Below are 26,851 nucleotides of genomic sequence, written 5' to 3'. Positions count from 1 at the left end.
GGCAGGTTAAATGCAAACTGACGCAAGCACTAAATGTTGCTGAACCCATTGTGAATGAACCCTTAGTTTTATTTGTAGGTTACGCGCGCTAAGAGGGCCACTATTAGGTACTCGCAGCGAGAAGGTTAAGGCAAATGACGCACAAAGTACTGGTAACTATGATAGTCATGGCAGCTTAACAGCAGTTACTGCAGTTTTTGCTGCTTTTTGAAAAAAAAAAGTAAAATTTATTGGAAGGGGAAAATGGTGACGAAGGAAAAGTGAAATGTACTGGGCAAAGCAGAAAGGTTGTTGAACTGCACTAGGGTAATAGGAGCAACTACAAAATGAGGTAGCATAATTAGCACCAAAGGTATTCAAATATTTGAGTGTGATTTGAGGTGTTTATCTTGAAAAATGAATGTAGAGAATTTTGTAAAATAAAAAGGAATATGCGCTTGTTTGTGTGTAATTTGTAGGCACCGAAAGTTGGTATAGATTTTATTAAAATTGTAACAGCAGATTCTTGCGTATACTGAACAAATTATAGTTCATATAAAAACTTGGTAAAGTGTGCTGTGCCTTTTCGTTAACTTCTGCCCTTTTATGACCTGGAACCTATTACAGGTATACCTTCCTACTACTTACTAAATTCACACGAAAGCTTCTTTGTACTTCAGGACAGTTTTGAATGAAATGATATGTGTTCATTTCTTCATCAGCTTGATTTTCGGGAGCTAAGTTTAATTGAACTCCAAGTCTTCAATATTCATAATTCATACTAGTGTAAAGGAAGATGCCTCTATCCACTCAGAAAAAGTGCTATGTGTGATAGTTGTGTCAATGTAGCCTTGCTATCAATTAATACATTGACGATGCTGCGGTTTAAGCACGAATACTCCAAATTCGGCAAGTCTTCATCCATAAAATTTTCACAAAACGTACTTAATTCTGCATCATTTAAAAAAACAGAATTTTTTGCGATAACCAAGAGACGATATAATTACATAACGCTGTAGGGGAGGGGTCTGAATTTTCCATAGCACATTTGCGCTCTCATTCGTATGCGGAAGTGAAATCACTTGAAGATCCATGCAGTAGAGTAACGCGACTTTTATAAGTGCAACTTTCTTGTCGTAGTAGCGTTGCACGGCTGATGGAATATTTTAATATGTTCCTCTTGCGAGAAACCAAAATTACACCCAACAAGTTGTTATCAAACCATACTTTTATCAGTTTTAGTTCAGAAAGTTTCGATTGAAGTTCAAAAATTGCCAATTGAAGTTCAGAAAATTAAAATTGAAATTTAAATAAAAATTATGACTTTCGATTGTAATTTTCTGAACTTCAATTGAAATTTCTGAACTTCAAATGAAAAAAGACGATATTAAAATTAAAACAAGCCTATCTTCATTACTAATTTGTTTAATTTTTCACCACTAGTGAGGAAACAACCATTGAACCCAAGAAAGTTTATTTTGCAGGTACACTCAACGAAAAAAAAAAAGTGGCAAAGCGAATTATGGGCCAATTCAACTGAAATCTGTGTAAATGTCATCATAAGTAAACCATAGATCTGTAAATTTAACAACTATTAGATACCATAGAAAACTGTTAAAACAACATAAGAACAAAAAAGTGAGCGCCATGAGCGTAGGTTTTATTTTAAAACTATTGAAATTACTAAACCTTTTATCAGAGAAATTATTTAGTTTCGATTGTTAATCCGTATTTTTTACAGAATATTATTAACTAGGCACTAACTGTTTATCTTCTATTGAAATGACTAAACAAGTTTATTCTCTTGTGAAAAAACTCGTCTGAATTAACCATAATGCGATAAATTTTACCCAATATACCTCTTATATCACGAACGACAAATCTGATTTCTTAATTTAACACTAATTTCAAATCAACTTAACGCAGGTGGATGGGTAGTTTCTAAACGGCTGTTATATATTTGATAAAGTTAGCGGTTTTAAAAGCACATACCTAGTCTACCGCAAAGATTTTGTTGAGCAGTAAAATTCAATGCATAAGTTTAGAAAAAAACTCTACATAGAATACCTTTCAGCCTTCGAGAGGCTGATAGATGTGTACATAAAGTCCAACGTGGATGAAAAGCTGCTCTCCAAAACACAGCATGCGTACACCAAAGGCAAGTTGGTAGACACCGCATTGCATAGGGTGGTAATAAGCATAGAGAAATCCCTGGAATATAAGGAGTTTGCTCAAGGAGTCTTCTTGGACATTGCCGGGGCTTTCAATAATGTTGCAAATTGGGCGATTATGGATGGTCTTAATTACATTAAAGTACATCCTGCCTTAATCATATGGATCGGCTGCATGTTAAATTGCAGAAAGATTACATCACAATGGGGATTGTACGAGGCCACGAAATCAGAGGACAGGGGCACGCCGCAGGGAGGGGTGCTATCACCTCTGCTGTGGACGCTGGTCATCAACCAACTGCTCAGGCAATTCGATGAGGGACCCGTAAAACTTACGGCTTACGCAGATGACGTTGCAATTGTCATAAGTGGAAAGTGCCTTCCAACGATTAGTTCTTTGATGGATCGGGCGCTTCGGGATATTCATACCTGGGCATCTAATGTCGGGTTGAAAGCCAATGCGGAGAAGACGGATATGGTCTTATTTACAAAGAGGTACAAGGTCCCAAATTGGACCAGGCCTAAGTTGGAGGGGTGACCTTACAGGAGAAACCTTGCACAAAATATCGAATAATCATCCTAGACAGTAAGCTGTCATGGAAGCTCAACGTGGAGGAGAGGGTCAAGAAGGCCTCAACGGTACTCTATGCATGTAAAAGAATGCTGGGGTGTACGTGGGGCCTGTCGCCCTCTATTTCTCATTGGATTTTTCCAGCGATTGTAAGCCCTATTCTATACTATGGAGTTCTTGTTTGGTGGAAATCCGCACAAAAAACAACATACCTCAAAAAATTAGAGGGGGTATGCAGACTATCGATGCTTAGTATTACGGGAGCCCTGAAAACAACCCCGACGGCTGCACTGTAGGCCATTCTGCACATCCCACTTGTAGACCTGGTAGCAAAGAACAAAGCGTTAATGACCGCAACCAGGCTCGGTGCTTCGGGGCAGCTTGAGCGCCGACCATATGGCCATAGTAGTATAGCGTTATCAATCACAAGACGTACAGACTACATGATTCCCTATCTGCGCTTTGAGGGAGATCTTAAGGCCACAATAGAGGTGGACGGTTGGCGCAAGGGTGCGCAGATGACGGACGAGGCGATATGAGTACACCGATGGTTCCAAATTAGTGGAAGGAGTAGGGTCTGCGGTATACTGCGCTGATCCGGAAATAAGCAGATCCTACAGGCTGCCGGATTACTGTAGCGCTTTCCAAGCGGAAATATTAGCCGTAACCAAAGCAGTAGAAACCCTGGAGGAGAATAGCTTAAGCTGCAACCGTGTTAACTTTTATATTGACAGTCAAGCAGCAATTAAGGCAATAATCTCGTATAGCACAGCATCTAAATGCGTGTTAGAGTGTAAGCAGTCTCTGGATAGAATCGGGACAGGGAGAAGCATACATCTATATTGGGTCCCAGGGCATATGGGAATAGATGGGAATGAAAAAGCGGACGAACTAGCTAAAAAGGGCGCATCCCTTGAAGCTTGCTCCGTAGATGTCCCAATTAGATTGGGCGAGATTAAGCGAAGGCAAGAGGTGCACATGATCGACCAAGCGGGAAAGGCGTGGGTTCAAACGCGGGGCTGTAAAGTGTCGAAGAGTATGTGTGGGTCTTACAACCTTAGACTAACACAGTTGCTTCTATCATTAGAAAGAGAGGACTGTAGACTTATGACGGGTATTCTGAGTGGACACTGCCTTCTGGCGTCACATGCCTTTAAATTAGGCTTGGTCAGTGATAACAGTTGTAGGAAGTGCGGGTTGGAGGAGGAAACGATCGAGCACGTTCTGTGCACTTGCCAGGCTAAGACTCCAGCTATTAGGAGTGATACAGCTGTCAGATCTAGAAGCAGCAAGTGGCTTAAATCCTAGGAAGCTTCTAGTATTTGCCAAGAGGACGGAGTTATTTTATAACATAGGTCCTGGCTTTTGTAGGGTTTTTCAGTTTGGTCGTTAAAACAAACTTCTGGTAACACTACGGACTCAATCAGTCTATGTGAGGTCCTCATAGACCGGCCAGTTCAACCTACCTACCTTTCAATTAGCTTCTACGCCTTCCTTTGTGTTGACTAATTGTCTGTGATAAACTTTTGTTCTGTTTATTATTCAAGTAGATTTGACTAAAATGATCGCCTTTTGTACAAAAGTGAATGAAGTTTCTAAAATTAAAATAAGGTAAAGTGAATGAAAATTATAAAGCTCTTAAAAATTCTATAAAAAACTGTACTTATAATTTTTGCGATTTCAAAAGCGTGTGAAAAGTTATAAAGGCAGCAAAATTGGTGATTATTTCATATTTTTAATTTGTATCTTTCATCTGGTACTAGAATAGTGGCGAAGTTTATACTAACTTTATATTAGGTCGCAGCCTCTTGTCTGTTCGATATGCAGGCAACTTTCGATTGAGCTACAGATTTGAAACTGAAGGCTTCATATAAAACCCAACGACAGTACAATATAAGGAAAAATAGTTTTTTGTAATTTCTCCATCTGATCTAGAAACCGGAGACTTGCCATATAGTTCAAAACCTGAAGACAATATATAATATAGCAAAAATACCGCCAAATGGCGCATAGATAACGATTTGTGGGACAGGAATGACACATTTTTTGACATTGATCAGATAACTCGACCAAGTTTAGTCGAATTATTCGGAAACACTTTGATCAATCCGTAAGTACATAGAACTTTTAAGATAAAGTAGCTATAATGTCTGCGATGCTAGTCGCCCGAGTAGCTAATGAAACTTGTTTTGATGCCATAAAATATATTCCCGTTAATATACGCTGATTTAAAAAAATTGGCTTCCGAAACATTTACGACACAGAAAGTGCTCATCAGTCTCTTTGGTAGTCTTTACAGCTTTTGCAGTGTTCATACACCGCATACGCAAATTTTTCGCAATGACCGGTGCAGATAGCCCTAAGTTTATGACTTTCAACACTACATCAACTAAATAGACTTTTGTTCTTCTTTAATTATATTCTGGCGATGCCGCGATTGATATAGCACAGCTAGTGGTGCTTTTCTGCTTTTTATGAGGTGTGTTCATGTATAACTTTCGAATTTTTCACTTGGCTGCGCTTTGGGTTAGGTCCACATCGACGCTAATCATCCCCTTATTTGCTTCTGCAGATCCACTACAACCTAGGTCAATCGTCATCTCATTTCCTTCGATTACCCTATGACTCCGAATCCAGAAAACGGATTGATAGATACCTTGCCAAATATGTAACGGACCTCGAGTAATTTGCAGGCTTAACAAGTAGCGAGGAAACACTACAGTATGACTGCAGTTACAACAACAACAAATCTTTAAAGAATTAAAATAGGTTCCAGACCTGCTGTAGGATGGTGATATTATAGTTCTTATTAAGAGCTTCCTACCTCTTGTTAGAGCCATTTGGCAGCACTGGTCGCACCTTTGCCTTATAAAGTCATATCACCATCTTCGGCTTGATAACCCATTTCTTACCGAATACCGGCTTACATACGTAGAAAGCGACGCGGGGATTCCGTGCCTACCGATGCACGCTTTCCAGTTGAATTTATATTCAACTGTTAATCTCAGATGCTACTTGATAAGGTTAGTTGCTGGTCGTTTAGCCTTGGTAAATCAAACGTAGATGGTTTGTACTTCCTCATGAAGAGTAGCAGGTCCGTTTTTGCTCCTTTTAGCTCAGCTGATCTTTCCCGGTTAAGAGGAAGATAATCTTGCTGAAGTTTCACATCAGTCAATTTTTATAGATTAAGGCAGGTTTTTTCCTTATTTATATAAAGATAGTTTTATGAAAACTTTTATTATCATTTAATATTTTTCTAAGTTTATTTTCAATCATTTCCACCACACAAATTCTTGCTTTGTTATTGAATTTTTCTGCATTTATTTAAACACACAAAAGACTGCAAACATATCCCTTTACCGTTAGTTAAATTTATTGTCCAAGCAAAAAAGGGTTTGGTTACAATGTTTTGATTGCCAAGTTTGTTTCGAAAGTAAAGCATATGCTTGTCAACTTCTATAATGTAGTTGTGGGTGTCAAGCAGAAATGGATGGATAAGGGCGCTAAGCAGAAAAAATAAGGGTATAAAGCAGAAATGTATAAGACAGATAAATATTTACTTTTCACATTTTAAAATTTTTATTCTGCATTTTGCTCTTTTTCTATTTTGAGCTACAATTTATCATGGCTATACATTTTTTATAACATTTTCTTGTTTAGAAAATCTTTCAGTATTCAGTTATTTGGATAATAAATATATCTTCTTTTGGTTTGCATATGTAATGTTTGAACAATGGCAGTTCTATCCCTTTTAATCGCTTTTTTTTGTGATAAATGGTTAGTTGTAGAGAGTGATAACAAGTGATCTTTATGCAAAAATATCAATCTGTAGCAATTCTGGCATATACTAATTTTAAAGCTTTACTGATTCAGTCCGTTGGCTTCATAATTATTCTCGGATGAGTGACTTTAGGTATCATACATGCCCATGAAACTCTGGTACCGTTTAAAGACAGCCTTGATTAATAAATTATTGGTTATAGGCTTTCTTGATCTTTACCGAATATGCGAATAAAATTCCACTTTTATCCTAATGTAATTATTCATAGATTTTAATGAAATATCAGAGACTTTCTGAAGTACATTTGAGATTTTCTGAAATACAATTGACTTGTACCAAAATATGTCTTCTGAAATAAACTTGGGGTTTTCTGAAGTATATTTGAGGTTTTCTGGAATAGATTTCGGAATTCTAAAATACTATTGACTTCTTCGGAAATACACTTGAGCTTTTTTGAAATAAAGTTGGGGTTTTATGAAATTCAATTGATGTCTCTGAAATAAATTTGTAGTTTTCAGATAAACATTTACAATTTTCTGATATTCATTTGGGCTTTTGTGAAATACAATTAATTTTTTCTGAAATACATTTGGAAAAGGTGTAGTCGAAGTCCGAATGCTGTTTCCTTACCCTTCCTATGCCTATACTTTCCATACTACATACGAGTATGCCTACTATATATACTTTTACATTAATCACTTTAACCTTTAGTTATTAAAAATGATTATTTCTGTCATTCCCTTCCTCCTATATATACTTATACTCCGACATGTGTAAGTGAATGCTATAGACTGAAGGTGTATATCATACGGATTTGTAGATAGACAGTTGTAGTTTTATTATCACACATCCTTTTTATGGATTACTTGCTAAGCTATGGAAACTTTTTTAGCCTTTGTTTGGATTGTCATCAATAAGATGCGCATAACTTGAAGCAATATTGTGCGATAATAATAAAATTATTGTTTTTCGTTTACATCTTATGTGCATATGTTATAACACATGCTTAAACTCATACAATTTATGCTTGAATGTCGGCAATGTTGATGATAACATATAATGTGACTTGACATTCACATGGTTCAATTCATTTTAATACTTATTATAAGTACGGAGAATAGTGTGTTCAATTATTTTTATCAAACCCGCTTATTTTACTGGATTACAGATTTGTTTGTTTTCCACGAAACTAAGAAGAGTAATCCCTATATAAGCCTTCCAATGTCATGTTGTGATAAATGCCCTATAAATAAAATAATTAAAAAAAAATGTTTAAGTTAAACGGTTTTATTGAAAACAATGCTTACATGAATTAATAATAATACTAAAAGCTAGAAAATAATTAGGTAGGTCCTAGTTACTTTTTTTTTTTTTTTTTTTTATTTTTTTTTTTTTTTTTTTTTTTTTTTTTGTGTTTCGTGGAAGGAGGAAATGCTTTATGCACTGACCGGGATATTTAAGCCTCACTGCGAGACTCTCCGAGTGTAGGACTCCCTTCTGCCATGAAGGCCTACCCACTAAAACCTAACCTCCCACGGCCCGCGCAAATCCCCGTACCTGGGACCGCGTTTAGCATTACTTCGGGTACGGGTGCGCGCTACGTGAGCTCTATGGCTACTCTCACGCTAATGGGCTAGGCATCCGTCTTCTCGTTTACTGGTAAGTATATGCCTCACATATGTGCTGACCGTATCCCATCTGTCTCTTCGACAGGTCATGTTATTAATGACACTGCCCGGGGATAGGTCGCCAAGTACCTCTTCTACCCTCCTTCGCTGATGGGAGAAGTGCCTGCATTCGAAGAAGGTGTGGCGTACATCGTCTATTTCCCCACAGTACAGACAGCTCGGGCTATCAACCTTACCCATTCTGTGTAGGTATTTGCGGAAGTAACCATGTCCCGTTAGAAACTGGGTCAGGTAAAAGTCTACCTTTCCGTGCGGTCGCTTCAACCATGGATCAAGTTCAGGGATTAGTTCCCTAGTCCACTTTCCTACGATGCTGTTGCTCCACTGATCTTGCCAACGTCGGATCGATTCTTCTCGCGCCTGCATGGCAACAGCAGCTCTACTTGCTTGCGATCCGTTGTCATATATTGTTTTTCTTTCCTCAACGAGAAGATATATCGGTATGGTTCCCGCAACGACCAGGACAGCTTCAGCTGAGACCGTGCGGTAAGCCGAAGATATTCGCAGCGCCCCTCTGCGTTGGACCGAGGTGAGGGCGACTCGGTTCTTCCGGTATTTCATTGCGTCCGCCCAGATTTCTGCACCATATAAGAGAATAGAATCCGAGGCTGATGCAAGCAACTTCCTTGTGCATGGTTTTGGGCCACCTGTGTTTGCCATTAATCTACTCAACTGCGCTATTATGCGCGCAGCTCTTTCGCAGGTCCCTCGTATGTGATCCGAGAAGTTGAGTTTGCTGTCTAACCTCACTCCCAGATATTTCGCTGAAGCGAGTGTTTCTATTGGCTGGTCCCCAACCATCATGTTCCTGGTAGTGGGAATACGTCTCTTTGTGAGGATGACGATCTCCGTTTTGGCTGTTGCTAACTGGAGACCGTGCTCAGCCATCCACCTATTTACATTACGCATGACCTGGTTTAATTTTAGCTGTGCCAGCTCGCAGCTTGGTGCTGTTATCACAGCTGCCACGTCGTCTGCAAATGCAACGAGGAAGGTGCTTTCTGGCATATCTAACCGAAGAAGACTGTCGTAAGTTATATTCCAGAGATCGGGACCTAGTACCGAACCCTGGGCTGCTCCACCTGTTATTTTTACCTTTTTTTGACCGTGAGTACTTTCATATATTAGATACCTCTCTCTTAGGTAGTCCCTTAAAATTTCTAACAAATATTGCGGTACTTTGAAAGTGCTTTCTAGTGCCTCAAGCATGTCCTCCCACCTAGCTGAGTTAAAAGCGTTTTTGACGTCCAGCGTGACCAGCAACACTATAGGTCTTGCTCTGTGGCACGCTGTCTCGGCTTTCTTGACTGCGTCTATAACTTCTGCTATGGCATCCATTGTAGAGTGCCCCCTCCGAAAACCATGCTGTCTGGGCGACAGTCCTCCGGCGTCCTGTAACGCTCTGGTGAGGCGTTGCTTCAGGAGACTCTCCATCAATTTCCCTGCTGTGTCCAACATACATAGGGGACGGTAGGATGATGGAGAGTTGGGATCTCCTTTCCCTTTTGGAATGAGAACCAGTCGTGCTGTCTTCCATATGGTGGGGAAAATTCTTTCTTCGAGACATTTGTTGTACATGTGCAACATAAGTTCTGGGCAGTCGTTTGCAGCTAGTCTAATTGCCTCCGCGGGTATTCCGTCGGGCCCAGATGCTTTCCTAGGTTTCATAGTTCGCACGGCAGTTTTAAGCTCTTCTTCTTGGAATGGTTCCACGTTGCGATCTTCATGGGTAACGTACCCGCCCTCCCTAGGCAGTTGGGTGGGAAACAGGCCATCCACAATGTTCCTTATTTGGTTCTCGTCCATCAGCTGGTTTGGCGGACGGAACTTCTTCATTACTATCTTATATCCCTGCCCCCATGGGTCTCGATCCACTTCCTCGCAAAGCGCTTTCCAGCACTTAAGCTTGCTTTGCTTAATGGCAGCACTAAGAGCTTTCTTCGCTCCTTTGTACGCTTCCGACTTTTCTAGAGCCTCAGGCCTGCCGCGCGCGCGAGTTGCTAGCCTTCGCATCCTGTGGCATATTTTCCGCAGCTCCGCGATTTCGCTATTCCACCAGTATACCTGCTTTTTACCCCTCCACACTCCCCTCCGTGGCATAGAGAGGTTGCAAGCGTGGCGAAGACAGCTCATTGTCTTTTCAACCGTCTCTTCCGTCGGACTGGAGTTGTTGATTATCCGTCGGGCATCCCCCAGTACTGATGCGGAGAACGTGGCAGAGTCGACCTTGGATGCGTCCCATGCTTTTGTTCTGCGTGGCCCGTTCGGAATCTGCCTCTGACCGGGATCGTTTAGGTGGAAAGTGATGTAGTTGTGATCGCTGCCAGTCAGATCCTCTATGACTCTCCATCCAGCAGCGGTCAGCAGCAGGCTTTCTGACACTAGTTTTACATCGGGGATCGAGTATCCAAAGCCTGGCCGTCGGTATGTAGGGGTCGTACCTGTGTTAAGCACGTTCAAACCGAGCCTGGCTGCCATCTCAAGGACTAACCTTCCACGGGTGTTAGTCTGCGGCATTCCCCATTCGACGGCTCTTGCGTTAAAGTCTCCCGCCACAACCAGGTTACTAGTTAAGTCCCTCAGGTCGTCTTCAATAAGTTCAAGCTTCTCCCTGAACGTTTGAATGGGATCATTCGGGGACAAGTAGCAGCTTACTATTGTGGTATTATTCGTAGTTAGGCGGACGTAGCCTTGTCCGGCAACACGGTTCACAATATTGGCGTTTGCATCTGTCATCCAGATTGCGGCGGTGCCGGTGTTGTCTATATGCCAATCATTTCGGGCTCTATAGGGTTCGCTGATGATAACGCTGTTAGCTTTATGGTCTAAGACCAACTGTTGTAGTAGCTCATCAGCAAGTCTGCTCCGGTTTAGGTTGCCTTGGATAAAACTAATCACTATTGAATTGAGACTTTGGCCTTTGCAACAGCGAGTGCCGCTCTGAAAATGCTGCATGCTCCAGATCCAGGGACATGATCGAGCTTCTGTGTATTACACAGGTAACATTTTGGAGCTGCGGTACAGGCCGAAGCTTTGTGGCCGCTTTGCCCACACTTCCAGCAGGCGTTACTCCTGTCTGGACCCTTGCATTCTGCCTTCCGGTGTCCGTAGCCGAGACACCTAAAGCAGCGTTGTACTTCTGCTCGCTGTCTGATTCGGCACTGTATCCATCCGATCGGAATTTTACCTTTTTTGAGTAGGGCGTTGCCAATATTCTCGTCCACTTCGACGACCGCCATTTTCTGTTCTCTTTGGTTTGCTGCGAACACAGAGACACGGAGAGGTCTAGTCATTTCTTCTTTTCCGACCTCCCTCCTTATTGCGTCTTGGATTTCTGTTTCAGTTGTGAGACAGTCCATGCCAAGTACTTCCAACTTCATCCGCTTGGAGAGCTGTTGTGCTTCACCGACCTCTCCTACTGCTCTACCTATAGCTGCTCTGAAGGCCGTCTGGTCACTGCAGCGCGCCGTTTCAATCAGTACGTTACCAGATTTGGTTTTTCGTACTGACCGTACCACCGTACCTGTGTCATTAGGGCGGAGCTGGCCGCGTATGGCCCCTAGTACCTGGGCATAGCTTTTGCCTTCCACAGGTTTTACCACAAAAGTTGCTGCTTGTCTCCTCTTTCTCGCCCGTTTTTGAGCTTTAGGAGCTTGGACGGGGGTTGCCTGCTTGGCTGGCTGGGCCCGCTGTTTCAGCCTCCGGCGCGCTACATTGGACCAAGACTCACCTTGTGAAAGCGTATTTGTTCTTTCATTTCGTTTCTTTTTGGCTTCCAAGTCCTCCGAGTGGGAATCTGAGCTCGTTCGTGCCCTCTTGCTTTTTCGGCCCGATTCTCTGCTCTCATCTACCCTTTGGGCCCTTAACGATCCCATGCAGCTTAACGCTTCCTCGAGAAGAGCCATACCGGTTTTTATGTCCTTGGACACGGTCTTCTGCTTGAGAGCGGTTTCGTGCATCTCGCGCAGCACTGATACCGCGTACTCCAGCAGTTCGTCTTGGCTCTTCCCTTCGAGGCTTGTGTATGAGAGTGAGCCTCTTGGCGGAGTCGCACGTTTCTCCTTCCCAACAGCGCGCTGTGCAACGACATTGGGTGAGCTGACCGACGCTTTTTCCCTTGCAGTAGCAGGTGTTGACTGGCTGGGGTTATTGCGCAGCTGTGCTTTCGCTGCCTTTGTCTTTTCCGCCGATTCGGTGCCTTGTGTGGGCATTACCGACAAGGTCGCTTTAGCGGGGGTTGTTAAAACCGGCGATCTCAGCACTTTAGTGCTCTTCTTGAACACCGCTTCATCGCCCCTTTCTTTCTCGCTTTCTCTACTTTTATCTTCCTTTGTTGTTCCTAGTCCTAGTTACTAGTCTTCACACTCCTCATCAACTTAGGCCGTTGATCAGACAATTAAATAAAATCGTTGGACGCGTCAAATTTCTAAAAATGTGAGGCGTAGCATAACCTGATTAAAGTTCAGTTGGTCTTATATAAGACTACCAATAGAAATTTGACGCTTCCAACGCTTTTATTTAATTGTCTGATCAACGCTATAGATTGATGAGGAGTGTGATTACTAGTACCTAGGACCTACCTAATTATTTTCTAGCTTCTAGTATTATTATTATTTCATGTAAGTATTATTTTCAATAAAACCGTTTAACTTATAAAATTTTTTTAAATTATTTTATTTTTAAGTTTTTAGTCTTTATTTAATTGCCTATTATTTCTCATTCTATTTAATTCATTTAGTGACTCATTATTACAAGGACTCTTTCCTGACAATTTGTTACAATCTAAGTCCTCAATACATAATCCTTCCAAAGACTTCGACTCTGCGCTACGTATGCTTGTCCCTCCTCCAACTCCAAAATATTTTGATGTCACTTCTACTTGTTCCAAATACGAGCCAAATCGGACATCATAGGTCGCTTTCTATTCATGTATGTATTATGTGTTCCAAATATGAGCCAAATCGGACCACAAATACAATTTTTGTGAATATCTCGATCCTTGCGCCACCTAGCGGCAATTTTTTCATATTTCGCTTTCTATTCTTGTATGTATTATGTGTTCCAAATATGAGCCAAATCGGACAACAAATACGATTTTTGTGAATATCTCGATCCTTGCGCCACCTAGCGGCAATTTTTTTCATAGGTCGCTTTCTATTCTTGTATGTATTATGTGTTCCAAATATGCGCCAAATCGGACCACAAATACGATTTTTGTGAATATCTCGATCCTTGCGCCACGTAGCGGCAATTTTTTTCATAGGTCGCTTTCTATTCTTGTATGTATTATCAAAGAGGATAAATTTAATAAGAGCCGTCACTCGTTATTTTTTAGGCATTTACTCGATGTAAACTATGAGGTAGTCGCTACTTTTTTTTGGGCGAGATGTTTATAAATGTCTTCTATACATTTTCATGGGGTATTTGTGTTTAGTTTTCTGACTGTATTTAATTAATTATTTAATTCTCTTTCCAAAAAACGCGTTCGCATAAAGTGATAACACCGCATGAACAAAAGTAGCGACTACCTCACAGTTTACATCGAGTAAATGCCTAGAAAATAACGAGGGACTGCTCTTATTATATTTATCCTCTTTGGTATTATGTGTTCCAAATATGAGCCAAATCGGACCACAAATAAGATTGTTGTGAATATCTCGATCCTTGCGCCACCTAGCGGCAATTTTTTTCTTATTATGGCATTGTCATCGGGTTCTGAACTATATACCAAGTTTCAAGCTTGTAGCATATCGGGAAGTTACCTAAAAAACAAACTCTTTGCTATGCTCATCAAAGTATGCAACATTTTTTTATCGGATTGTATTATAGTCTGACAATTTACATGTCCTTTGCAGTAATTACAAATTTGCAAACCCCATATTTGAGTTTATTTAATTTTATAGTGAATCTGATCCGAAGCAGCCCCAAAAAGGTCCTAATCACAATCCCTTCACGGTTCCGAAATAGCCCTAGAAAATCCTTGAAATAGACACGAAAGGATTCCGAATAAAATCCCGACACAGCCTGGTCTCGCATCGGCTGCTAAGAGGAATATCACCCTATATCGACTGCGATTCCAAAAATGCCCTATTCGAGGAAACTTTTGAAAAACACACTATTTCAAAATTTTCTTTAAAAAGGCTTATATCAGAATTCGGTTCAACATTGCCGTATCTCAGAAAAAGTTTCGAAAATGACCTATTTGAGGAAAATTCCAATACATTTTGTCATTAGAATTCTGAGATAGGGCGTTTTTGTAGTTTTTCAAAAGGTAGCCGAGATAGAAAATGTTATCTAAATGGTTCAAAAATAATCCGTAGTGATGCAGGAATAGCACCAAACAACTCCGAAAAAACCTGGAGAAAGTTGTGAAATGATCCTGAAGTTATCCTGCATCCATGCCCAAAACAGGATACTTTTCTTAAATTATGTAGACCGAATCCTATATGAAATATACACCCTATTATTATAAATGTGAGATTTTGGATATTTGTTTATTTCGATGTCAATATAGCCTGATGTTGCCTTCAATCACGCTAGAATATATGAACTAATTTCGATGAAACTTCGCTCACAGATAGTTAAAACACAAAAGGATCTAGAGGGCATATTTTTTTATGGGCGGGAATGTTTTGAAGTTTTACCGAAACAGACCAGACATTATCCCAAGGTATTGACTAAATGATCGAACTCATCTTGAATCGATCCAGTCCTGAAACAATCCTGACATCAATTTGAAATGATGACGAAAGCAATCCGGAAGCTATTCCGAAATTGTACGCAAAAAAGTGCCTTAAATCAAATAGTTCTGTATTAATCCCGAAAGCAGTCTTCAACTATATCCAAAATAGTACAGACACAGAGGAACTTCCGGTATGATCCTTAAAGCAGTGGCAAAATGTTCCCGAGGTAGTGTTCAAATAATCTTAAAATCATCCGGGATGTGACATTGAACACTTTTCCATAATTGATTGGAACTAAACCCAAGTGAAATAAATATCGAAAATTCCTAGTTAAGGATGAATGTGATCCAAAGTGGGGGTGATTTATAAAAAGGTTCCAGACCCTGCGAGGGAGAGGGATGGGAGCGCGCCATTGCTCAGCTTTCCAAACTTACTTCAACCTCTACCTGTATGACGCATATACCAAATATTGTTTGGACTAGTACAAACTGAGGAAATCTTATCACGATTCATAAAAACGGTTAAAGGCAGAAAAATGTTTCCCAGGTCTACAGGTCGCAGTAATTTTTTGTAATCACGCATACTTTAAGGCGGTGTTAATTATTCCCTGGTCAGTATACAGAATTTAGCACATAAATTTAATGTATAAATTTTGAGATGGAATAAAGTACATAAATAGTTCCGGAACTGTGACGAATAGGACTTTTATAAACTTTCTAGCTCTTAAGCGGATTATTTTTAGAACTTCGAAGTTTTCATGAATAGCTGTTCACGCCAAGTTGGCTTTGCATACATTCAGGCTAGCTATATTAATAATGTTAAGGCCGTTATCATGATAAAACTGAACTTAGCTAAATCTAGAGACTTAAGCAACCTTAATTACCCCGCTATATTTATATTGCAAACATTGGCCTAGATATCGGATTTTATGCCAGTAGTTATGTCATAAACTGTGCCATATATGTCCATAGTTTGACTAACCAGGAGGCATACTTTAAGGGATTTTATCTTGGTTCGTGTACAAAACTCTTTGTAAATGACTTAAAAGATAATACTGTGACAAATCTCAGATGTTATTGATCCCATGAACCCTCCGATCTGCGACTTTTAGCTGCCTCTTACAACAGGTATGACACGGCGCTATAATTACCCATAATTTGGCTCATCTAGGGTTTTGCATTAATTAGGGCATATATGGACAAACATTAAAACTTATAAATATTGTTGCATAATTTCAGGCATTTTTTTTTACCAAAGCTCTCAATAGTTCTATGTTTTCATACATTCCGGTGTTGGTAGATTTTATATTGTTGAGGAATTTAATATATTGACTGACAGGTGAAATATCACTCTATCTCAGCTGCCAGTTTATCTTAGATATTGTTTCAAACACAACTTTTCTTAAAATTTCGATTAAAAACGCCTTATCTCAGAATTTTTTTTCATAAACGCCCTGACCAACGTTAAAACTATTCCTAAAAGGGTCGTTTCTGATACAAACTCTGCGATGGAGTATTTTGCAACCAAATCTGGACATAGAACGTTTTTGAAACAGGGGTCGAAATAGGTTGATATTCCACTTAGCAGTTGAAATGTTAATATAACAATTATTTCTGTACAATTATATGTTTATTAAATAGTTAAAATATGTAAATATTTTTTGTCACTTACCTTGCTCTAAAAAGCATTTGGCTTTAAACTCAATTTTGTTAATATAAATGAAAATTTTCACACTAATTGCAGCATCATTATTATTGCATACTTTCAGGTCGCATTTGAATTTTATCAATTACAAGTTTTAAACTAATTACAACGTGATGTTGAACAAAAGTAAGCTTTTTACTTGAGAGCAAATGTTTGTGTGTTTATTTCAAATAGAGTGCTTTTAAAATTATTGCGCTTCAGTGCAAAGGTACAGCGTTTGAAATGCGCATCATGCGCCTAAAAGTATGCACGAATGGAGAGTGTAATAATTGGAATTTCGTAATAACTATTGTTAAAAGGGCAATTATTGAAGCAATTTTTTGGTATAGTTAATATTAAAATTATAAATATTTGGCGTGTAATAATAAAAAGATTTGAAATGATAAATAAATTGTAGCTTTTGAAATTGAAAAGAATAAAGCTATTATGTAATTTGAAATAAATTTAATTATAGCTTAATATATCGTATACAACAAGCATAACAAACTACAAAAGATAAACCACAACAACATCTATATAGTACATTTGTTTTGTATTTGTATTTATTCTAGCAACAGTACGTACTAAAAGTATGAACACTACAGTGAATTCAGTTGATGAAGTTGCAGCAGTTTTTAAATTTTGACTGCGTTTACGATTGGCGCAAATGAAATGAAAATATATGTGATGATCCCACACACATATACACTATTAAAAACACATAGACAAATGAAGAACGAACACATGATAAATGGACAAACGAAGGATGCAATAAATGTTTGTATGATGATGTACTAATTGAATGCTGCACAAAAACTGTTTAATTAAATTTTATGAATGATATGGATATATATGTTTTTCACAGCCATTTATTTAAGTGTGATTAAATAAAATATTCGAGAGAGTTTATTGACTTTGAAGTCTTGATGGTAAAGTAAAAATAAATATTGAATGAATATCGCCTAAATGAATGAGATGGGATATAAATGAATTGTATGAACGATATTGTGTTTGGTTTTCTTATTTAACGTTCGAATCGAGCTCAAGGCCAGAACAATAATTTTTTTCTAATGATAATTATTGTTATTTTTTAATTTTTCTAAATTTGAAAAATTGTATTTTGTTTTTAGAATAGTAAGTAGAATATTTTTCAGACAACCTGCCATAGCTGCGCAGATAGATCCATTTCGAAGGGTGCTAAGCCTTCATCATCAGTACGCTTTAGGCATGCTGCGCTAACCATTTAGCTATACAGCGGTGGTTTGTTTGACTGTTTGTTTGAATTCAAATTTAGAAAAATTAAAAAATAACAATAATTATCATTAGAAAAAAATTATTGTTCTGGCCTTGAGCTCGATTCGAACCTTGAATGATTTATCAATAGGCCGATAAAAACAAAAACAATTGTTAATAAACCATGAGCACTTGGGAATGTCAAACAAAGTAATTGACAATAAAAAAAAATCCAGCATTATCAGTGATTTGCACCAGATGGCGCAACACTGAATAAATATAGTTGGTAAAAAGGAATAGAAGTAGGAAATTTGCCAGTCAAACAAACCACCGCTGTATAGCTAAATGGTTAGCGCAGCATGCCTAAAGCGTACTGATGATGAAGGCTTAGCACCCTTCGAAATGGATCTATCTGCGCAGCTATGGCAGGTTGTCTGAAAAATTTTCTACTTACTATTCCAAAAACAAAATACAATTTTTCAAATTTAGAAAAATTAAAAAATAACAATAATTATCATTAGAAAAAAATTATTGTTCTGGCCTTGAGCTCGATTCGAACCTTGAATGATTTATCAATAGGCCGATAAAAACAAAAACAATTTCTTATTTAACGTTTACTAAAAATTATGTACTATTTTTTAATAAATTCTTATTTTTTTAAGAAATCATTTTCAGTTTGTGTAAATGACTGCAGGTAGTGTGAGTTTTTCAGTGGATTTTTTCTATTTGACTGTGAGTTTTTTGGTAACGGCTAATGAGACAAGGATTTAAAGCCAGGGCAACACAAACTTGGCAGGAAATTACGTGGTTTTTGTGATTTATTTCTAGTTAAATTTTTATTTATTGGCTAAGATGTCGTAGACCCATTTTGTATTTCAAAAAATGTCTATATTTCATTTCGCTGATCAAACACCTTATCATCGTAGATTTGTTGCTTCGTTGAACGCCAGTCTCAAAAATATTTACACTTATTAATAACAAAATATTTTTGGAGTGAAATATATTCAAAACTCAGATAAAAGAATAAAAAAGACAATAAATTATATTATCTATGAGTATTTATTTACAAAAGAAGGAAAGATTAGGTAGCTTACTTTAATTGAAAATTAAATGAAAAGAAAAAAGCATTTTTACATTAATATTTTGTACCGATTTTCGTACTATTAAATTACTATCCCCGGCTCCTAGTAACTGAAACTGTGCTCGTAGTCGATTTTTCGATTTTTTTGGCTACACAAACATTCAAAAATTGATTACTGGACTTAACGGAATGTCCTATACTGTAGTAATATAAAAATACCAAACCTAGCGGCCTCACATACTCAATGCATTAGAATTGTAGTAACCTAAACATGCATAACCCAAAGAGTGTATGCCCTACTACTATGACCTAATCACTGTTCTCGCTGACTAACCAGACTGTAGTGTAGCGAAGGCGGTGCTGACATTCTGTTCTCTTTGATTGGTTGCTCTCATCACTACCAACCAGCGGGTTATGGGGCTTAGAATATTCCCACAGCAGGAATGTCTGTCATAAGCAGCCACCAAAAGAACTGAACGATTGGACGTGGTCATATCAAAGTACTCTCGAGATGATCGGGTTAGTACCTTAAAAAAGCCGAACAAACAGATTAGTATCCGGCAATGTAACATCATTATTGATAATACTTCCCAAAACATGCGGAGAGTTTCTTCATCTATACACTAAGATGAAGCAGACCAGCAAAATCTAAGAACTAAATACGTCAGGATAAAAGTAGAGTTATGGGCAGTTTCCCCGTTATAGTTTTTAAGGTGCAAGAAGTTTCTCGCCTGCCAGAGGAAACGATATCGTTGACGACAATGTAGCGTATAGCAGACAGCCAGATTTCGTAGGTCCTTTCTGCAAAAATTATACAAAAATTGAAGTGAGAGAGGTAGAGGGATTGGAATAGGGAGTAGTAATGAAACGGGGAGTGTGAGAGGGAGCGGCAGTGTGTCTACGAGTGGAACTGGGAATGGTAATGGGAGTAGGAATAGGAGTGCAAGTGGAAGTGGAATTTGGATTGGGAGTGAGAGTGGGAGCGAGATAAACGGAATAAACCATGAACAATAATAAGGAGATAAATGCAAGTCAAAGTAGAAAGAAATAGGCTAAGGTGTCAAGTAGAGAAGCCAGGACCATTTTCTAAATGTAAGCAAAGCAATTTTCGGGCAGAACAAAGTCTGCCGGGTACTCTAGTATATATACAATTTTATCTCGAAGAGTCTTTTAGAATTTCTTCAACAAAAAAATTTGTTTCACACTTTTTATTGGAGAAAAATTTGAAGCAGATCTCGTAAAAAATTTTCTATAAATCAATGCGAATTTTTATAGACCTATAACTTGATTGGGCTACGAATCTGCACACTCAAAAAAAATTCCGAAAATTCTAAATAAAAAACGAAGCCATCGGTTAATTTTCTCGAGTTTTTTGAAACCGTTTTTAGAATATTTTTTTTTAAATTTATTTTACGAAATTTCGACTTTTATTTTTTTCTAGCTGCAGTTTTTTCTTAAAACAGAAATTTACTAGATACTAAGGAAAACATCCCCAAAAAAAATAAAAGCCAGAATGCATAACATAAAGAAATATAAACAAATACTTAAACAAAAAATACAGAAACAAATTTTAACATGCACCATCATCATGGGAGAAATGCATAAATGTGCAGAGCAAGATAAATAAAAGTGCCTTCAGAAAATACAAATAAAGAAACAAAGAAACAAATATGATAAATAATAGCAATATAAAGTCATAGAGCTGTGAATGACAAACTCAGCGTTGAATGAAGAAAACTAAAACAAAATACAACCCAATAAATAAATTGATGCATTCAAGTCAACCAACAACAAAAGCAAACAAATATGCCAAACTCTAAAGCAATAAAAATATGTAGGAAAAATATAAAAAAATAAAAATGAAAGTTAAACTGACGTTCATTATCCAGGCTGTCGTCTCCTTTAGCATTCGATTCTGTGCCATCAATATAAACTTTGGTATTTTCATCCTCTTCGTGCATGGCAACAAGATCATTATCGTCATCATCTACATCAATGCCATCATCTTCGTCGTCGCCCTTGTTATCGTCATCATAATCATCTTCCTCATCATCTTCGTTATTATCGTCATGATCGTCATCATCCTCATTGCCATTGCCGCTCAAAATTTGTTTGCGTTCAGTTGTGCTTGTGGTCGGTGATGATGATGATGAAGTCGTAGATGATGATGTGGTGCTGCTATTGAAATTCGATGTTGGCTTGCTGCCAATACCAAGATCATTTTTAGGTTGATGTGGGCGTTGAATGCGATCATCGTCATCATCATCATCAACATCACCTGTATGATCATCGTCATCATCAGTGTGATCAATAAAACCGCCATCACCACTACCGACAAACAAGCCATCATCGTTGTCGCTGCCGCCGTGCTGTTCCTTTTTGCCATCAATATCAGCACCTTCATCGAGATCGAAATCTTCATCATCTGGATGTGCATCGCTGCCCGTAGGATAACGGGGAGCTGCTGGTAAATGGGTTTGTTGGACTTGGTTCGTATTGGTGGGGTATAAGGATGAATCGCGATTTTTGTTTGCCGTCCCATCATATGCGGCTGTTGTGCTGGTATTGGGTGTACTCTGATTTGTGGGTGTAGATGAAGACGGTAGGTGTTTGGTGGTGTTGGTGGACGTTGTGGCTGTTGGTATGAACGATGGTAATGATATTGATTTTATTGCATTAATATCTTTAATTTTTTTTGGAAATAAGTGAATGTTGAAAAGAAGTTGGGCGTGAAGATGGATGTTGAGAGAAAAGTGCGAGATGAGGAGGAAAGTAAAGGTGCAAATTTTTGCAAAGTATTTAATTTATTTTTGGTTTAAAAAACAATTTTGATATCAAAGGCAAGTGAAATAAATTTTGTCAGTCGAAAGTTTTTGAAAGTTTGTGCAAATTTTGCAAATGGAAAGTGTTAGTATGAGAGTGAGAGTGAAAATATGAAGAAATAAAAAATGCATGAGCATATACATATTTAGTAAATTTTATGATAAAATAAATATATGTATCAAATAAATATGTATTTGATCGCATTTGCTATGTATATGTGTACATGTATGTATGTATTATGGATTTTACCAATTGTATTGAGGCCTGTATTGCTACCACTATTGCCACCAATAATGCCTGAATTGCTGCCGCTATTTGTGCCAATGATTGTGCCACTATTCGTTTGATGATGAGTTCTACTTGTGATGAGATCGTCGTTGTTGTCGTCGTCGTGATTGTTGATCGTATTATGTTTACCCGAATGTGTTTGCGAATTACTGCCACGATGTGATTGTTGTAAATTGGTGGATGAGTCCTCGTCATCAGGTCCAAAACCGGAACCAGAGTAATCGGGATCTTTCTCTAAATCATCGTGCAGCTGAAAATGGAGGATAAAAAACAGGGATTACATTACATAAAATTGATTTCTGTATAATGTTTCAGAAAAAAGTTTGTATAATAGTGGTGGAATTGGGGTGAACATAAAGCTTGATATTTAACTATTTACTTCTTTGGAGCTCGTCTGCAAGATTCCTATTTTTGTTCTATTTACCAACAAATTCCATAAAGTTTTAAAAATCTCTTAACCATTCGAAAGATTGCAGAAAATGTGTTCGAAGGAAGACAAGGCAGCAGATAAAGCGGGTTTAAAATATCCAAGAGTACAAGGAAATGTCAAAAATGACAAGTGTCAAAGATGACAAGTTTCAAAGATGACACGTATCAAACATGGCAAATGTTAAATATGTCAAATTTCGCAAATGAAAATATAATTTTGACCATGGTTTCGTCAACAAATTGTTGACTCTCTGCATTCTTCGTTGGTGACATTCAGAGCTGTAAAAAATTTGAATCAACTGAGTATGCATTCTCTCAGCATTCTTTTAAAAAATTGTGATTTATTGGTTGCATATTATAAATCTCCATTCCTAAATGGCTCAAAATACCTTAACTCAAATCTAAAGTGTGTGTTATTGAATGGTAAAATATAATTCAATATAGAGTGGGAATATAGGAACCATTTCCAATCTTTAATGAATGTAAACTTGAAATGAATGCACACTTTTTTCCATTCCGTACTAAATACTTTTTCCCCAGGGTACTTTTTTGTATAATTTCATTGTCATCAGATATGTTAAATCAATTTAGGAGTTGGGTGCAAAAAAGGCGTAAAATTTATCAATAGAAATAATAGCCCCTTCTAATTATTCAAGTAGTTTAATATTTAAGAATTCATGATGGTTCCATATGTCCTACTTATTTTGCTATTATAGTAAAATGTATATTGTAAATGACAAAAACAGATACTTGAGTTTAAGTCGTTTAAATTTAAAATACATCAAAGTACATAGGTCTATCGGCGATTTCGTTGGAGCTTCCTAATTCCGAGAATTTCGATAAATATATGTCTAATTCCATGGCATCGTCCTACAGCGATTCAGGCTTTTTCTATTCACCTGAGTCACCTTCCCAGTTTTCCTTCATATGTGCCACGAAAAAAATGTTTCATTGGGAGAAACTCTTCAGAGGTTATTAATTTCCCTCCTGACAAAGAGATTGACTGGCTCCATCGGATTACAGTTTTTTACAGCTGATGTGTTGACAGTGTTTGACGGAATATAAATATAGGACCCGAGTGATTGAGAAGGACCATTAGCCTCTCAGCCTATTTGCATGGCATTTGTAGGTTGAATTCTATCTTACTTGAGCAGATTTGTATTCAAAGTTAATTTTCATTGCTATCAACAAAGCTACAACTACCTATAGATCATACTTTAAATGACTGTAATTACAAACTATTGTGTCTATACAGTATTTGACCATAAACCGCTAGGAAGAATATATGAAGGAACGTAAGAGCTTTTATAATTTATATCTTTCAATTGTTTAATCAACAATTGAGGACATTCTAATGTAGATTAGTACTTTTTCCTGCAAGCCTTTTATATGCCACATTGGCAACAGTTATTTAGAACGATGACAATTTTCGGAACAGGGATGTTGAAATCTTTGTCATTTGCTTTTTTTATTATTAAATTTTTAAGAAAATTTCAATAAGAATACTTTTCCAGTTAACTTCTTTGTGCTTTATTACCATTTAAATATCGAGAAAAGCTGGTCATTATGGACAATGATTAAATTTGTGTGTAGATATTTTGAAGTGGCTTTAATTCAATGCAACCATGTTATATTTGAGCGGGTTTTGTGCATGTACGATATTTTTCATAACTGATTGGTACTAGAAAAGTGTGTGTACACTCAGCAAAGGCTGCATTCATTTGAATGCTTATTCTGTGTTGAAAAATGTTTGTGTTTCATTCAATTACCTCATTCTTTCTTCGAATCAGTTCAAGAGTACATTATTTTTTCCCCACTACTGAATCAAGAATGGGTTGACTTTTAAGCCACTTTCCTTAACAAGGAATGAAAGAATGGAGAAACAGCATCCTTAAATCAATGATTTAAAATTTCAAATGATTGCACAATTTTACAGCTCTGGTGACATTTAATTATTTATTTTACAGATATGTAGATAAAATCTTGCAGGATATATATGTAAACAGTTATTTCTTTATATTATGTTTTTATATTTCTTTATGTCATGCATTCTGGTTTTTAATTTTTTTGGGATGGATTCCTTAGTATCTAATAATTTTTTTTTAAAGAAAAAAACTGCAGCTAACAAGAAAATAACAGGAATAATTATAGGCGCGCTCCCAGAGTATAGTAACATTGGGTTTATTGCATTGCTTTTATAAGCAGTATTCCCGCTGTTCACTATTATACCAATATTATTACCTCCACACAATAAAGATTAAAAACAAGCATATACTTATAGAATAAGTATATACCTAAATGGTGAATAAAGAAATAGCAACAAAAAGGCAACACTTAGAGACCAATTGCAAAGCGAGCAGCGGCGCATTCATATGGCTGAGTGGATAAAGGCATCTGCTTTTACGCTAGTATAAAGTATGAATGTTGGAGAAGATGTGAAATTCAGAAACATGTCCCAGTAACCATCGCCGTTTGTCAACTTTGTAATTTTTCTCTAATATCAATAACAAAGAGTGAATTAAAAAAGGTAAAGGGGGAAATTGAATAAACGGTTTACATGCTATTTGAATGGCATTATGAAGAAAACGTGCCTTCATCGCGTAAGTTAGGAGTTAAATTATTAAAGAAAGATTTGAATCACATTCATATTAAGTAAGTAAGTTTATAACCCATTAAAAGTATTTGATATAATAACACAACGAAATTGGTTTTAAATAAGTGAATTTAATTGCGCTTAAATTTGAAATGCACATTAGAAACCGATTAGAAATTGACGTAAGAATTCGATTAGAATTCTAACCTTTTCCCCATATCGAAAAGGTGAATTGTCGAGAAGGCTTTAATTCAAAAATCGTCCTCTAACCTTTTAACTTAGAGAAATACGTTAGAACTCCATTCGTTTTCTAATCGTTCTCTAACCTAAATGTTTGTTGGGGAAATGCGTGGAAAAATTGTTAAAAACGTTGTATTAGAACTTGTATAAATTAATCTGTAGTTTAAGTTTAAAATTTCAGAAAAAATGGTAATTTTTCAATAATTTTACTTCGACTGCAAACTTTAAGAAGAGAGTAAGTATTTCATAATTAAAATAACAACACTCCAAGTATCTCAAAAATGAAAATCCACAAAAACTGTCACAAGCGCTTAGCTCCTCTAAAGCATATGCATTTTGGCTTAGTTCCACACTATTTGACACATACGCATAACATTCATCCATGCGTACTTGAATTGATCATTCCATTTGAAATAGCACTTAAATAATTTTCGTTCCAATTTTTGCAACGAAAAGTAGAGACATCTATGGCATATCACTTTGAAACCACAATTTATGTGGCCGGCCCCAAAGTGTCAGTGGGTCAGCGTAGCAAATGCGACAATATAACTGTTAAGGCATTTACTTTAACATTCAAGAATAAAGCTTTTATTCACTCACTTTAACATTCAGACACGTACAATATGAAGCGGTCATGTATGTGATGGCACTGCCGTGGTGTGATGATAGCGTGCTCCGTCTACCACACCGAAAATCCTGGGTTCACGCCACGGGCAAAGCAGCATACAAATTTTAGAAACAAGTTTTTATACTCAGTTGAGCAGAGCTCACAGAGTATATTAAGTTTGATTGGATAACGGTTGGTTGTACATATATAAAGGAATCGAGATAGACATAGACTTCCACATATCAAAATAAACAGGATCGAAAAAAAATTTGATTGAGCCATGTCCGTCCGTCCGTCCGTTAACACGATAACTTGAGTAAATTTTGAGGTATCTTGATGAAATTTGGTATGTAGGTTCCTGAAAAACCGAAAAAGTGCCATAATTCATTACCAAAGACAGATAAAGCGACGAAACGTTGTCGATGAGTTGAATTTATGACGCAGAATAGAAAACTAGTAAAATTTTGGACAATGGGCGTGGCACCGCCCACTTTGAAAAGAAGGTAATTTAGAAGTTTTGCAAGCTGTAATTTGTCAGTCGTTGAAGATATCATGATGAAATTTGCCAGGGACGTTACTCCTATTACTATATGTACGCCTAATAAAAATTAGCAAAACCGGAGAAGGACCACGCCCACTTTTAAAAAAAAATTTTTTTTAAAGTAAAATTTTAACAAAAAATATAATATCTTCACAGTATATAAGTAAATTATGTTAACATTCAACTCCAGTAATGATATGGTGCAACAAAATACAAAAATAAAAGAAAATTTCAAAATGGGCGTGGCTCCGCCCTTTTTGATTTAATTTGTCTAGGATACTTTTAATGCCATAAGTCGAACAAACATTAACCAATCCTTTTGAAATTTGGTAGGGGCATAGATTTTATGATGTTAACAGTTTTCTGTGAAAACGGGCGAAACCGGTTGATGCCACGCCCAGTTTTTATACACAGTCGTCCGTCTGTCCTTCCGCATGGCCGTTAACACGATAACTTGAGC

At 37.5% G+C, this 26,851-nt stretch overlaps 1 protein-coding gene across 1 annotated transcript in view; it reads right to left on the bottom strand.

The window, feature by feature from the left end:
* Positions 1-26,851, bottom strand: part of LOC137245332 (syndecan-like) — a 323,667-nt gene that overhangs the window by 57,176 nt on the left and 239,640 nt on the right. The window contains exons 3-4 of the mRNA XM_067775829.1: positions 21,943-22,231; positions 20,747-21,505 (exon numbers count right to left, since the gene is read on the bottom strand). Coding sequence (XP_067631930.1) covers positions 20,747-21,505; positions 21,943-22,231 — 1,048 coding nt within the window. The remainder of the gene's footprint in view (positions 1-20,746; positions 21,506-21,942; positions 22,232-26,851) is intronic.

This window comes from Eurosta solidaginis, chromosome 3, assembly GCF_040869045.1.
Source record: "Eurosta solidaginis isolate ZX-2024a chromosome 3, ASM4086904v1, whole genome shotgun sequence".
In the NCBI taxonomy this organism is placed as follows: Eukaryota; Metazoa; Arthropoda; class Insecta; order Diptera; family Tephritidae; genus Eurosta; species Eurosta solidaginis.
The sequence above is the reverse complement of the archived record's forward strand: the minus strand, read 5'-3'. Positions and strand labels throughout refer to the sequence as shown.